Consider the following 16,051-nt stretch of genomic DNA (forward strand, 5'->3'; position numbering starts at 1 on the left):
TTGTATCATAGGTAGTCACACCAACTGCTGACAAAACCCAGGACTCAAATGGTATCATAGGTAGTCACACCAACTGCTATCAATATCCAGGACTCAAATTGTATCATAGATAGTCACACCAACTGCTGACAAAACCCAGGACTCAAATGGTATCATAGGTAGTCACACCAACTGCTATCAATATCCAGGACTCAAATTGTATCATAGATAGTCACACCAACTGCTATCAATATACAGGACTCAAATTGTATCATAGGTAGTCACACCAACTGCTGACAATATCCAGGACTCAAATAGTATCATAGATAGTCACACCAACTGCTATCAATATCCAGGACTCAAATAGTATCATAGATAGTCACACCAACTGCTGACAAAACCCAGGACTCAAATGGTATCATAGGTAGTCACACCAACTGCTATCAATATCCAGGACTCAAATTGTATCATAGATAGTCACACCAACTGCTATCAATATACAGGACTCAAATTGTATCATAGGTAGTCACACCAACTGCTGACAATATCCAGGACTCAAATAGTATCATAGATAGTCACACCAACTGCTATCAATATCCAGGACTCAAATTGTATCATAGGTAGTCACACCAACTGCTGACAAAACCCAGGACTCAAATGGTATCATAGGTAGTCACACCAACTGCTGTCAATATTCAGGACTCAAATTGTATCATAGGTAGTCACACCAACTGCTGACAATATCCAGGACTCAAAAGATATCATAGATAGTCACACCAACTGCTATCAATATCCAGGACTCAAATGGTATCAAAGGAAATCACACCAACTGCTGACAAAACCCAGGACCCAAATGGTATCATAGGTAGTCACACCAACTGCTGTCAATATCCAGGACTCAAATAGTATCATAGATAGTCACACCAACTTCTGTCAATATCCAGATGAGGTAAGCAGCCATTTGTGGCGGTACAGGTAATGGTCATGGTGGGATGTAGGTTATCTTGAAATCAAGCTCACATTATCAAAATTAACTGATACAACACATTTTAGAGACACCAGACCCCACATTGTTTCTGTGACACCCACAGTGCTTAGCATAGAACTAGAAACGATGCATATTATGAAAGTTTATTTATAAAGAGTAAGATCAAAAGCACATCACGTTATTTAGGGTAATATTTTTAATAATAAATTTCTACCTAATTCATTATCATTGGCTATTGTTTCTTTAAATGGATTTTTTTTTAATTCTTTTAACGGATATCTACATTTGTACAAAAAATATATAAATATTGCAGACATCATAAAAGAGTTAGGGGCAGGCACGTAGCTGCAGTGGGGGAGTGATGGCGAATGCACCCCTTTTCCGAGGGAGCTGACAACATGTAAAGGGCATTGTTCTCACTAGATGGTCACTGAATAATGATGATGCTGATGACATTATTGGCATGTGTCATGGTCTACCACTGGATGATGATGACATTGTTAGAAGGTGTCATGGTCTACCACTGAATGACGATGATGACGATGACATTATTGGCAGGTGTCATGGTCTACCATTGAATGATGATGATGACAATGACATTGTTGACAGGTGTCATGGGCTATCACTGAATGATGATGGTGACATTGTTGACAGGTGTCATGGGCTATCATTGGATGACGATGATGATGACATTGTTGACAGGTGTCATGGGCTATCACTGGAAGATGAGCATGATGACGATGACATAAACTCCACTTCTTCTGTCGTTAATTCATTCCTGCCATTTGCTGCTCCCATGGTAACATCATTTCCAATAGATGTCTGCTGTTAACATATAGATATAATATGAGTCTCTTTTCATGTTATTTAATCAAAAATAGTGTCTTTTTATGAATTGAAATGAGGTATTCAAGCAATTATAGTAGCCAAACTAGAAGCAAAAATATCTAAATCAGGGGAGCTTTTAGAGGAGCACGCTCATCCTAAATATTAATAAGCCTTGATTACCGGCAATTTAGGTTAGCAGGCAGTACAAGCCCAAGGACGGTACCACTGCTCCACCCACCATCAGCTGATTATAGAGCCTTGGCATGTACCCTAGTATCCTAGCTCCTGCGGACTCACCTCTGTTGTGCTAGGAATCCCAATAGCATGAAGGCTTGACTGCCACGATAATGACGATGCAGAAGGCCCATTGGCAACACCATCCACTGTGACATAAAGAGAAAATGAGCTGATATAGCACAGGAAGAGTCTCAAGTACACAACAAAAGTTAATGGGAAAGCAGCTGAGTTTTGCAAGTACAATATCCATGTGCTGGTATGACATGTGTGGTTCAATAGTACAATTACGGACTTTGATGGCCCTTTGGGTCAACCCCACACATTGAGTGCATGTACTGTAGCTTGCTTCTGTGATGCTAAATCAAGGATTTTCTCTTTCTTCTACTCCTACCAACTAAGTACTTTGCTGTACTTACTTGATTGCGTTAAGTGGCCGGGAATGTTTTGATAGTAAGGATGGGATTGTACACACAAGCAATTCAAATTACTAAAAATATTCAACCAGGGTATAACCTTGACATACCCACTCCATTAACAGGTGCGGTGACAGCTGATGTTTCAGCCACGCCCACAGTTGAGGTGGGAATCTCAGTTTCCATGGCAACACCCTCTCCAAGTCTGCCGAGGAGCCCTGACCTCATCTCAATATCTAGAGGGTAAGGTCTTCTTGGGTCGCCTGCAGGAAAGAAGGCCAACCATGTCATCATTTTATCCTCCCACACAAAACAGAATAATTCAAGCAAGTAACAGCTTCATTCAAATTGTGTTAAAAACATCACAATAAACCATGACTATAGCTATACCTAGACTAGACTACCATACCCACAATGAAATAGGAGCAGGTATTTTGTCTTTGCCTTTACATTTTGTCAATAAGTGACAAAATTGTGACTTTCAGATAAAAAAACCTATCCATAAAGGGGCACTTGCATTGTGCTCAAACCTTGAAACTGCTTTTAAAGTTTTTTAGTTACACACTTTTTCATATTTTATTGAGCATGTTGAGCTTTCTGAACATGGGTGCAAGTGTCCCTTTGAAGTGATACTGTATCCAATGGGTGAACTAATTTATGACATGATAGTGAAAAGGCACAAGACCCTGACCCCTTTAGGGACATGCTAAGATGACTTATTATTAGAAGTGAACTCTGTAGTTATAACTTTTGCTTGACTCACCAGCCATCCAGGTGGTGGGGGCCTCTACTGCGTTACTGCTACTGATTTGATGGGCATATTTGATGAGTTCTTCAGATGAAACAGAGCCTGAGAATACAAAACTGGTCTGTGAATGACAGAAATGATTACTTGGGTGTGATAATGTCTAGTACATTCATCAAATAGTTAAGGATCAAAATCCATTCATCATTGGTTTATGCTCAAAACACAAATGAATTCACTATTGGTTTATGTAGGCTCGAAACATATTCATCATAGGTTTATGTAGGCTTGAAACACATTCATCATAAGTTGATGTAGGCTGGAAATACATTCAAAATAACTACCTTTGTTTGCTTTCTCAATGGCTGTTAACTTTTTCTTTGCTTGGAAAAGAGCCTGTGACTAGGAGCATAAAACAAAATGATCAATAGCTCACCAAGTAAAATCAAGAATAAGCTACTCCACACACACAAAACACAGTGGATCATCGATTATGGATCACTCCACATACACAAAACACAGGGGATCATTGATTATGGATCACTCCACACACACACAAAACACAGGGGATCATCGATTATGGATCACTCCACACACACAAAACACAATGGATCATTGATTATGGATCACTCCACACACACAAAACACAGTGGATCATTGATTATGGATCACTCCACACACACAAAACACAGTGGATCATCGTTTATGGATCACTCCACATACACATCATACAGCAGTATAGCTAACACCACTAATTGAAATAGTCAAGAATACAAATACACCTATTTCAATTGAGATAAGCTATAAGAAAATTGAAAATTGTGAGTGTCTTATATCAGAAGTAAAGGAGAACTAAACTTTTACAGCGGTGAGAGGGACAGGCACAACAGAGCCACGCTTTGCCGATCGCACCATATATCCATCCCCAAGCACTCCCTATTGTCCATACACTACTTACAAGTATCTGTTCAGCCTCTTTTAACTGTACTTCAAGGGCAAGTATCTTCTCATCCTTCTTGGCAATGTGAAGTTTGAGAGATTCGATATCCTGTTGACGCTTCTGCTGTTCTTTTGCTTGATGTTAAGAAAAAAATACATATACCCTGAATCTTTTATTTATAATCAGCTATACAATACATTACAATAATATTTATTAATCGAGGGTAACACAGACTCATAGTCAATGTTCAGTCTTAAACTGGCATTTCACAACCTCCTTTTGTTACTTGAAAATGTATTCTAACTCAAGAACTATACTTGTTGGATCATGATTAAAAAAAGTGTCCAAAACAATAAAAGTCTTCAGGAGTTGTAGTAAACAAGGGTAAAAAGTACTTGGGGGAAATAGCAACTACTATGAGTAAGTGAGGGTGAGATTCAGTAGGTTTTGAGAGCTCAAGTTATCAAGTTTTTTTAAAAATCAGTATGGTAGTTGCCAGGACATTATACCTTGTGCAACTGCAGCTTGTAGTTCTTTGTCCTTTGAGGTCAACTTTTCCAAAACCTGCAACATGAGTATCATGGTATGAACAGTTGAGTATATAATATGTATTTTCAACCAATTTCCATGGTCAGAGGGGGGGCGTTCATTAGATAGGAGGCTTTTATTAGAAAGGGGCGTTCTTTACAAACTATGAAAATACAGTTAAAGCTCTCGTAAGTGACCACCTTAAGAACTGAGAATTGTGGTCGTTAACGGAGCTGGTCTCTTACGAGAGCTTGCTCTCATAAGCGACCAATGGGCGCCAAAAACTTGAACAATAGTGTTGGTCGCTTACGGGAGCTTAAAAAAATGGAATCTAAAAGTTATCATGATAATAACAACGCTGTGATATTTTGGTTTATTGCTTGATTTTAAAACTAGGTTTGGAATATCTCTAGCTCGGCACATAACAAGACAACTGCTCACTTCGATTCGTATTGTAGATTAACTTTATTCTTCAATTCAGATAATTATATAGTATACACCTTTGACCTTACATGGCATAACAATCACTTGTCACGTAATCATTACATACATAATCAATTACATCATCACTAGTGTTAATCCTATAAATAACTCAATGCTAATACACTACACTAGGTATTTGACTTATCATAAGGGTGAGTTGTTTTATTTAATAGCAATTCATTCTATGCAAAGTAGCTTGTTATGCTAGTTTATATTGACAACTTAAGCTTTTCGTCATGAGAATATCCTCTGCGTCTATGACGATCGCATGGCGTCATTTTTTAGCTGATTTCTAAAGCGTGCAACAAACAAGAGGATGGCTATTGTAACTGGTAAAAGGATAAATTGTGGAGCTGGCAATGGACTAGAGATTCCTTGCATTTACACATTTTCTGGAGACAAAGAAATGGTTGAAATTGAAGTTAGAAAATTGAAATTATGGAATTCTTTAATAGTTGTCTACTGGAAAGGCAGCTTTTGTGAAACATTGCCACATTTCCACTTTATAAGTGATTTCAGCATGCATTGGATATGATGTTTATCAGGTGTTGACTGATGTTGCAAAGCCAAAAATCATTGTGGTCACTTACGAGAGCTTAAAAATAAAAGAAAATCTCAGTTGGTGTTTTGAAATTGTGGTTGTTAATGGTCGCTTACGAGAGCTTAGAATTACAGAGTTAGAGTGACAATTCAATCGGTGATTCGTGATCGTGGTCGTTATCGGGGCTGGTCGCTTGCGAGAGCAGTCGCTTAGAGAGCTTTGACTGTATAACAAATCCAACAGGCCTGTAACCAGAATCAAAGTTTTACCAAGGCAAAGTTAGCCACTGGATGATAAATCCAGCAGTACATGTAGATGGTGTCTTTCTTGGTACTTTTATATCACATCGCTCCCTTGGAGGTGCCCTCCTTTATCTTGCTACTTATACTTCAGCTTCTCTATTAGCACCAGGACCCCCAGGAATTTCTACTGCAAGATTAATATTGGGTACAGGATAAGCCTGGTTTGGTTTTCCACCAATAAAGTGTTCTGAAAAAATACTTGAACCTGTGGTTGGTTGCCAGATCTTTCCCATTTTAGAATCTTTTTTGTTGACTATTTTAATCCACTCCACCGTCGGTTGTCACCATCAATCTTTTCCGAGGGGAAGGAAAATAACATGAATGGTGGATTGCATTCACAACTTCGCTGCTTTGATTTGTGTATGCTGCATTCTGAGTTCCTCCATTTCTCGAGTTTATATGTAGAATTGGAGCAGTGTTCGAAAACACAGATTCTCATCTCAATTGAATCCGGAACGTGTGAGAGAATAGATTTAACAGCTTAATGTACTTGTTTTGAATATCGAGCAATTTTAAAATAACCACGCTGCCCTGCTCTCGAAAACCTCTCTGTTTTCATTTGTTTAACCATTCAAAGCACACGATTTTCTGCTGGATTTGCTGGAACAAGTAATAAACTAAATTTTTATCAAGTTTTTTTTTGCCAAATAGCCAAGTTTTACAATGTAAGAGCTAATTTCGTTCACCAAATATTTTGCTTCTGTCCGTAATGAATGTATGGGAAACACGCAACTAATTGAAATTTTGGTCCGAGTTAGCGCCAGTCCCCCACGGTCATCACTAAACTCAAACTTGGCTAATAGAGGGAGGCAATTATTAGAAAGGGGTGTTCATTACGAACTTGTAAGCTTAGGGGGGCGTTCATTAGAACAGAGGCATTCTTTAAATAGGGGTTGTTTACTAGGTCATTTACGGTACTGGAAGAGCACTTGGAAGACTTCAAGCTAGACCAGGAAAGTTGCCAGGTATGTGTCACCATAACACACACCTTTACATCACCCTGCCATAAAACACACCTTACGGCACCATAAGACACCTTTACGCCAACATAAACACTTTTACGCCAACATAAACACCTTTACGCCAACAAAAGACACCTTTACGCCAACAAAAGACACCTTTCGGCACTATAAGACACCTTTGCGGCACCATAAGACACCTTACCTCCAACATAAGACACCTTTACGGCAACATAAGACACCTTTACGGCACCATGAGACACCTTTACGGCAACATAAGACATCTTTACAGCAACATAAGATATCTTTACAGCAACATAAGACACCTTACCTCCAACATAAGACACCTTTACGGCAACATAAGACATCTTTACAGCAACATAAGATATCTTTACAGCAACATAAGACACCTTACCTCCAACATAAGACACCTTTATGGCACCATAAGACACCTTTACGGCAACATAAGATATCTTTACGGCAACATAAGACACCTTTACGGCAACATAAGACACCTTTACGGCAGCATAAGACACCTTTACGGCAACATAAGACACCTTTATGGCAACATAAGACACCTTTACGGCAACATAAGACACCTTTACGGCAACATAAGACATCTTTACAGCAACATAAGATATCTTTACAGCAACATAAGACACCTTTACAGCAACATAAGACACCTTTACGGCAACATAAGACACCTTTACGGCACCATAAGACACCTTTACGGCAACATAAGACACCTTTACGGCAACATAAGACACCTTTACGGCAACATAAGATATCTTTACGGCACCATAAGACTTACAAGAACGGGACGGTGACACTCACCTGGGTAGAGTCTCCAGTAGAAACATCCTGTCGAGTACCTTGGTAAGGCGAGGAAAAACTCTCAAACAGCTGTCTAATTTGATAAACAGGGGGTACAAAAGTAAGTTTTTATAATATTAATGCACTTGTGACGATAGTTTACAGAAAAAAGGGATGTAAAACCTTTCCATAAGTTAGGAGAATTTACTACCTGACTGCTCGTCTGTATTTACAACGATAGATAAAAAACGATTCCCTAAACTGATTTTCTAAAAAACAAAAAAGCTAACTGGACAATGCATTTCACAAAAAAATAATCAAAAAATACATAGAGATTGAACTTATAAAAAGGTTTCTTACTTTGTGAGCCTCTCGTAGTCATCTAGTAGCCCATTTACTCTCTCTTTCGTATTTCTCCCGCGAATCGACTCACGGTCCGCCATATTGGAATGGATGAACGCAATGGCTGCTGGGTAATGTGAGAAAATAAAATAAATAAAACAGAATAAATTAAATATTAAATAAATAATAAAATATAATATAAAATTCTAACAAAACAAATCGCTTGCTTGACAGTGATTGTATCACTTGCAAAGCTTTTTTTATTGTCATTTCTACTTGTTTTTTGATCGCGGTGAATGCAGCGCCTGCATGCTGTACTAACTAGGCCAGCGGCACCCCCATTTTGATTGTTCGTTCCAAGATGGCGGCTTCTTCGAGTCAAGCAAACACAAACACATCTCAGACCGTGCCCGATGGAAATACCCCGGCGCGGAGTACGCCAAAAGATGCACTCGTCATGGCTGCCATCCTCAAAGAGATGGGAATCAGTGATTACGAACCGAGAGTCGTGAATCAAATGCTAGAGTTCACATATCGTAAGTTTGTTGAGTGTGTCTAGTCTCATAAAATAAGAGATTAATAACTTTAGTATGTTCAAATGTGTTGCATATAGAATAGATATGTAATCAATGTGCGATATCCGAGATATATCACGTACTTTCATCATCTTGTTTTATGTTTTGATGTTTTTAATTTCGTGGCTTAAAAGACTATTGTGTTGAGTGCTCCCTTTTAGCAGCTTTGCGCCGTCAATAGAGATTACCAGGCATTGTTACTCTTTGCTATCTTCTCTGCTTGCCCCTGATTTTAACACAGGTGATGAGCTAAAACCCTATGGTGTTTTCACTTCTACAGGCTACATCACCACTGTACTTGATGATGCTAAGGTGTACTCAAGTCATGCAAACAAGAAAGAGATTGATGCTGATGACGTTCGACTTGCCATCCAATCACGTCTGGACCACTCATACACCAACCCACCACCGCGAGATGTAAGTTGTATGTGTCTCAGGCACATTATGGATTCCTAAGACACTTTACATGATCTCCCCAATCTTACTGTACTAGATCTTAACAATTTGGAACTGACCCATATTTCGTCGAATATCACATCCTCTGATACACTCCACATGAAAGCAGGAGTGATTTTGCATAATTTCTCAAACTACTACTCCAGAGGAGTATCACTCCTGTCAGATATACACATGCTGTCTTATGGCCCTTTGTCATGACAGCTTTTCATACTTCTGGGTCCACCCACAGGCTCACCAACCTCTCAGTCAGTCTTCAGTCAATCCCAGTAACTAGCTCGAATATTTTCACCATTGATCACCTCCTGTATAATTGTCCTGGGATTGACTGGAGACTGACTGAGAGGTTGGTATGCCTGTGGTCCACGCCTCCCCCCCTTGAACCCCTACAAGCATTTCCCTATCTTATTCTTGTCTGTTTTACTGTTTTTCAACTGTGGTTTATGCATATTCCAGTTCTTGATTGAGATTGCCAGACAGAAAAACAGGACACCACTTCCTCAGCTCCAGCCCAAAAGCGGACTACGTCTCCCTCCTGACCGCTATTGCCTGACAGGAACAAATTACAAATTAAAAGCACAGAAAAAGGTTAGTGTTAATAACCTATGTCATGCTCATAATCAATGAGTAAAAGCGTCTACCACTTACTGGACTAGAGTCCATTAAACGTTAGAGAACAGTACCATAGTATTACCTGAGATAAAGAATAGTGAAGAGAACCAGAACATTTGCTTCAAATCTGCTGCTTGTAAGTAGATTCCCAAGAGGAGAAAGTGCAAAAGTGCTATTCAGGGTTAATATACCTTAGCTTGGGGTACTTTTTAGCTTGATTGATTATAGAACCCACGAATATGATCTGAAATCCACATGTTCATGCCCCGACATGTTTGATACATATAATGCTCCCCTTAAAAGATCCTTTATTCGCTCTGACGTACCTTGTCAATGGTATTAATAAAAAAACCTGTTTCCCCCTCTTTCTGAGTAGTAGTAGTAAGTGTGGTCCAACTATACCATGTTTTTTTTAGCAGACAATTCGGCCTGCACCTATAACCAGCAGGGTCCCATCCCTCTCTTCATCAATATCAGTCGGCACAGGTATCAAACCAGCTCAAGTAGTAATCCGCACTCCCTCTACCTCGACACCCATCTCTACCTCGACACCCATAGTAGCCACACTTCCTAGGACAGTTGCTATGGTAACACAGACAGCAACCCCCATCATTGCTGGGCAGACCTTAAGTCTGGTTACGGACGTGAAAAAGGAACCAGTTGTTGGCGTATCAACAAATCCACAGACCCTTACACAGGGGAAGGTTGGTCTTGTATGTTAATCACTTTAGTTTTAGCAGCTGTTAAAGCAATCTTAGCCTGTGCATAGCGGACATTTTCAGAGGAGTTCTTTGCACCCAGTTCTTTATTTTAATAAAAGGAGTATAAATGAAATAAGCAACCAAAAATAAATATATAAAAACTATAAACTAAAATTGAGGAATTTGATCACAAACCACAATATATCCCTTGCTATGTTAAAAAGACATGTTTTCTTTTTTGAGAAGCCTAGGAAACTGTTGTCTCATTATCATTCTGATTTATATGGGATCAATCAATGGAGTAGTAATCTTTCCAAGTAGTTAAGCTTTAAAAATTCTGTTTATCATGTTTTTCAATCTACCTTCTATATATTGTTTTCAACTGTAATCATGTCATAAGAGTTTAATCTTTTCTATTTACTAAATTGGTGTACATCATGGTGTACAAGAGTTTAATATTATCTTAGCATATTAACTATGTAAATCATTTCCTAGGTAACAATAGCAGAGAGTTCTCCAGCACAACCCAAACAAGCCACGCAGGTCACAGCAACAACCACAGCTAAAGGTGCTAGCAACACTGGTAACCCAGCATCCATGGTGACTATCTCCGCTCTGCCGAGTATGGATGAGACCCTTGCAAGCGCCCATCAACCCCTTATAACACCACTTAAGAGAAAACTTGATGAGGATGATTATGATGTCTAGTAAGATGTAGTCTCTCAAACAATGTTGCTTGGATATAATTTGGTGATAATACACATATTATATTGTACATTGTTAACGTTTTACACACACGCACAAAACAAATGTCCCAATGTACTGTAATAATTGTAGCTAGTATTGTATAATCGCATATATAAAATAAATAGTACCCTGTTTACTCAGAGAAGGTTTTGCTTACTGTATTTATCGGACTTACCACCATAAAATCCAAGGACAAAAAAGTGTTTTTTTCCAAATTAAATAGACTTATTCAAATGAGGTCCTATTGTTGGGAACCCAGGGCTTCGAGGTCTTAGGTGTAAGTACAAGAGGAACAAGGCGGGTGTAGAGGGTAGGGGGTGGGTGAGGAGAGAATGGAGCACGAAGACGTCTTCTTTTTCCTTTCTCTTCCCTCCTGTCCCATTCCCTCTCCACCACCTTGTTCTAGTGCCTCATTACACTGACCTCTGGGTGCCTGAGGATACACTGTAGTTCTTTATGTGTGTCATGAAGTAAATAAGTCAATAGGCATAATTGAACTTGAGAGTATGTTTGAGATGCTGTTGTATCCATTGTCTTTCGGACACAGGGTTTTTGTCATTTTTGAGCTACTTTTGTTGCGAATTGGGTCAATGCCACATTGATCTCAAGGAAGCAACACCATTTTTTACCTCAAATATCTACTTAATATTTTATTAAAACTAATATATACAAGTCAACACAGTTGAAAAGTATATTATAGAGTACAAATAAACATTTTTTGTACATGTATTAAAAATCACTCTGAGTCATTTGTGGCAATATGCATAAGAAAGAATTCTCGTCGATGATAAAGCTATCTTTGTTTAACCATAATGGTGATGTATTAGGAGTATTGCTTGAGGAACCAGTGTACTTTGTGGGCCATTTAAAAGGTCACTACTGCAGAAGTAATGACCTTTGGGAGTGCCAGCAAAGTAAGCTGGATCCTCGAGCATGATTAGGAGTGTGATGTAGAAACCATTTTCTATATGTATATACTGTATCTTGTACTATTGTGACATTACTTCCAACCATATTGTTTGAGAATATGATACAGCTGGTATCTTGTATCCTAAATCTTTTCAGTATGATTGACATTTCAGTGTGACTGGCATTTCAGTATGATTGACATTTCAGTATGACTGGCATTTTAGTATGATTGACATTTCAGTATGATTGATATTTTAGTATGACTGGCATTTCAGTATGATTGACGTTTCGGTATGATTGACATTTCAGTATGATCGACATTACAGTATGACTGGCATTTCAGTATGATTGACATTTCAGTATGATTGATATCATCAATCATACTGGTAGCCCTCAATATGCTTAATGTGCCGTGCAGTTGTTCTCTTGGAGTTGACAGCTGCAATGGTTCGTGCGCTCTCTATTGTTAACAGTTTTGTATTTGGGGGTTTCATTGTGGCCTCAGCGACTCTCAGTAGTTGCTGCTTAGTCATGGTACTTGATAGAGAAGGACTCTTCTCATCTGACTGTTTGGCTCTTGCTTGTACAACCTTGTCTGCAACAGAGTCACGGATGATGTTGGTAATCTGCATTAATGCCAGATACCCAGTGATCTGTGATAAGCGCATAACATTCACAGAATCCTCAGAGTCTTGAATGTGCTCAACAGACTCTGCAAACAGTCTGCGTCTCATTCTCTCTGATGCCAGTGGGCAGATGTTATCAATGGCTTCTGTGAACTCTATATCAGTCATAAATCCTGGTCTATGTCCCGGATGTGACAGCAGTTTGACCTCCATGTCTTGAAAGCGTGGTTCCCTGTATTTGAGGATGATGTAAAGAAGGTACTCTGAGACAAGCTGGTTGGAGATTTTATTCTCGCTAAAAGATGTGTAACCCATGGTGAACTGCTCAAGGTCTTCCTCGTGCATAAAAGGGTAGACGCACTGAGCAAACGTACGGATGTCTTCAACTGCCGCCCAGTCTACCAACTCAATGACATAGTTGATCAAGAGAACATACCGAATCACTACCGGGTCTAGACTTCCACACATTGCTTGGGCAAAGAGCTCTATGCTTCGACATTCCTGGGCATACTTCACCACACCTGATATGAAGTCATGCATTGCTAAGTATGCAACATTAGGCACAATATACCGGTCCTGGAAAAAAGTATGCATAGTCTCCAGAATAGACACAACATGCTCTTCTTCCATTGCATAATCATCCTGCCAAATCAGAGTGGAATAAAACTGGGTTATGATTGACAGCACTCGCTCTTTGCTTATTGGCCGTGGCAGCAGTCTACGCACATCAGTCCTAGCTGCTAGGTCATCCCACAACCTCTTGTAAGAAGTTGTCAATCGCTGCTGTGCTCTTACAACATGCTCATCCCCGTATGAGGGGGTGGCCGATCCTGAAGCTGACATGAGACGCATACTGTCTGGGGTGCCAGGAGCAGATATGGGCCTCTTATCGCCTTGTAGTATATGAACAGCTGGTCTCAGAATCTTGATGTGCGTTGAGTTGTGAGGAAGCGATATGATCTTCTCATCTACCACTTTGTGAGGGCACAAAAGAGTGGACTCTCCACAGCTAGGGCAAAACTTGGCGTCTTTGAACTCATGAAAGTTCTTTCCATGATTGCATGAGTAGTACATCATAGCAGCATACTTACTCAAGATACGTTCATGAGGAATAAATGGGTCAGCCTGACCAGGAGTGCTCATTATCTTCACAAAATCAATATCATCATCATCATCATCATCTGATTTCGCAGCTGCTTCGGGTCTCTTATCAAGAAAGCTTGTTCGTCTTTTTGGCATCTCGTCTCTCATCTCGTGCTCTGCATCTTGATGACTAAGTTGATCCTCCAGAGCAGACTTGTGAACTTCTATAAGTTGTAGCTCCTTCTTTATATCAGCTATGCTCTTCTTGTAGCGATTTTCCATATCCTGCTGTGCTTTAAGGTATCTTTTCATCTCTTCACTCTCATCATCCCACTTTTGAGTAAAGTTTGTTTGACTCTGTCCTGGCTCAAGCTCATTGTTGTTATCAGGCTTTACTTTATTCTCTTCTAGGAAAGTGTCATATTCCTCAATTATAACATTTTCCATCTCTAGAAGCTGTTGCTCTAATTGCTTTGCTGAGGCAATCTCTTGGACCATTTGAGCCCGTTTCGTTAGCTTTACTGGTTTGTGTGGTCTTTTCACAAAAACTGTAGAATCATTAAAAGCTTCTTCCAAATCATCATAGCCGTCTTTGTAGCGCCGAAGGAATTTAACCATTTTCTCGCATTTCTCTAACTGGTCTTTGAGATTTGTGATGCGTTTCTCATACCTTTCCTTGGTCAGTGCGTGAGATCTCTGCTCCTGCTCCAAATCCAATCGAATTTTATTCATTTCCAAATCAGAATTTTGTAGCTCCATCTTCAAGTTGAAAATTTCATCTTCATTTTCTCTAACTTTCTGGGTGAGCTGACTGACTTGTTCTTTTGCTGCGTTTAGTTCTACCTGAGTTGATTCCATGTTCTTACGAAGTCTCTCAATATCTTCTTGCAAATCATCCGCTCTCTTGTCCCTCTCTTCGTAAACACGGTTTACCAAGACGAAATATGGGATCCTCTGTAGGATTGGAGTCCTGTTTCTCCCCTTTTTGGGCGGGATGGTGGTGTATTCTTGGCTATGTACTGCTTCGTACAGCTCGTCACGTAACATAGACATGATCTTGCGGTAAACACCTAGCTGAGGAAGGATCTCATCGAGTACGTTGAAGCAAATTGGCATTCTCTCGTCGCACGGCCCCTTCTTCCTGTTAGCGACGTCTTCTAGTAGCAAAACCTCGTATTTAGTTGAGGGGGATCTCGAAGACAAAACTCTCCTTTCGTGGTCCATTTTCCCTTCTTACGCAAACTCAACAATATGTAGTAAACTTTTAAAAGTAATTTCGTTGGCTAGAACTTGTTCCGAGGGCTATGTTACTGCAACATTCTATGTTTTTTCTTAATTATTTTGACTTGTTCATTTGGTAACAGCCGCCATGTTTGTTTTCTGTTGCTAAGAAAGCTACCAAGCCACAGGTAACCCAAAAATAAATGTGAAAGCAAGTGAACAATATCATGGCCAATAACTCAAAAATTATAGATTGACAAAAAAGCTGTGATAATTGAGATGATACACACTCCTTCTTTCCCTGTAAGCTTATTTTCACATTTTCCCGTATTTTTAATTTCTTGTTTGAAATTGGTCACGGTAGACCTTCGTTTCCATCACCCAGGTTGCCCTTGGTCGTGAGAGAACTGGGAACTAGTCTACGCTCGGTTACGAACTTATCACCCGAACGACGGTGAGTTCCGAACCTTTTCCCGAACAATTCGCTGAACCAAAGACTGCCAAAAATACAAGTAACGTTCACATGAAGACATAAATCATCGCTAGAACAACCCATATGGATACGTTTTTCTAGGAGTGGTTTAATATTAACAGCACTGGCTTGATAGTCTTGGATTTACGAAAAAGGGCTGTCTGAGTTATGGAACCGAGCACATTGTTTACAGCAGGCCTCGTTTCCATAACTCATATTGACCTTCTCACTTACTTTTTCTGATACTTATAAGGGCTTGAAATTATAAAGATTAGTCTATTTATCTAGGTATTTTTTTAGATTTACTGTTAATTTCGAAATTCACAACAGCTGAAACTGACCCACATCTCTAATTTAAAACTCAAAATTAATTCCATTTTTTTATGTCATTAAGTTATATACAAAAGGGGTTAACTTAATGTACAGCTGCCTGTCGTACAACCTAAAAAATACCTCTGTTGGAAAAAAAACTACAAACTTAAACTACAAACCCCAATAAATACCAATAATTTTATTAAAACCTAATTCTAAGCAAATTGAGGAGTGTGCTT

The 16,051-nt window shown here is 39.3% G+C and overlaps 3 protein-coding genes across 7 annotated transcripts; 1 reads left to right on the forward strand and 2 right to left on the reverse strand.

Moving 5' to 3' along the window:
- Positions 1-1,094: 1,094 nt before the first annotated feature.
- LOC5518155 (mediator of RNA polymerase II transcription subunit 4) lies at positions 1,095-8,211 on the reverse strand. 4 transcript variants are annotated; one of them, XM_032362794.2, is made up of 9 exons: positions 8,117-8,211; positions 7,778-7,850; positions 4,640-4,694; positions 4,149-4,264; positions 3,535-3,592; positions 3,209-3,295; positions 2,560-2,708; positions 2,093-2,178; positions 1,095-1,789 (listed from the first exon to the last, which is right to left on the reverse strand). In XM_032362794.2, exons 1-9 carry the CDS (start codon positions 8,197-8,199, stop codon positions 1,735-1,737), a joined length of 762 nt encoding a protein of 253 aa, XP_032218685.2. In that variant the 5' UTR covers positions 8,200-8,211; the 3' UTR covers positions 1,095-1,734. The 4 variants fall into 4 exon arrangements, with proteins under 4 accessions (XP_032218685.2, XP_032218684.2, XP_032218683.2 ...); XM_032362793.2 differs by having other exon boundaries at positions 1,095-1,792; XM_032362792.2 differs by having other exon boundaries at positions 2,556-2,708.
- A 216-nt stretch (positions 8,212-8,427) lies between these two features.
- Positions 8,428-11,331, forward strand: LOC5518156 (transcription initiation factor TFIID subunit 9B). Of its 2 annotated transcripts, none has more exons than XM_032362786.2 (5): positions 8,428-8,634; positions 8,954-9,090; positions 9,586-9,717; positions 10,161-10,445; positions 10,938-11,331. In XM_032362786.2, exons 1-5 carry the CDS (start codon positions 8,460-8,462, stop codon positions 11,148-11,150), a joined length of 942 nt encoding a protein of 313 aa, XP_032218677.2. In that variant the 5' UTR covers positions 8,428-8,459; the 3' UTR covers positions 11,151-11,331. The 2 variants fall into 2 exon arrangements, with proteins under 2 accessions (XP_032218677.2, XP_001638124.3); XM_001638074.3 differs by having other exon boundaries at positions 8,429-8,634; positions 10,158-10,445.
- A 479-nt stretch (positions 11,332-11,810) lies between these two features.
- On the reverse strand, positions 11,811-15,277 carry LOC5518157. Its single transcript, XM_001638127.3, has one exon. The coding sequence runs from the start codon at positions 15,029-15,031 to the stop codon at positions 12,473-12,475; it is 2,559 nt and encodes an 852-aa protein (XP_001638177.1). The 5' UTR covers positions 15,032-15,277; the 3' UTR covers positions 11,811-12,472.
- Positions 15,278-16,051: the final 774 nt, after the last annotated feature.

The sequence above is a fragment of the Nematostella vectensis genome, chromosome 9 (assembly GCF_932526225.1).
Source record: "Nematostella vectensis chromosome 9, jaNemVect1.1, whole genome shotgun sequence".
NCBI lineage: Eukaryota > Metazoa > Cnidaria > Anthozoa > Actiniaria > Edwardsiidae > Nematostella > Nematostella vectensis.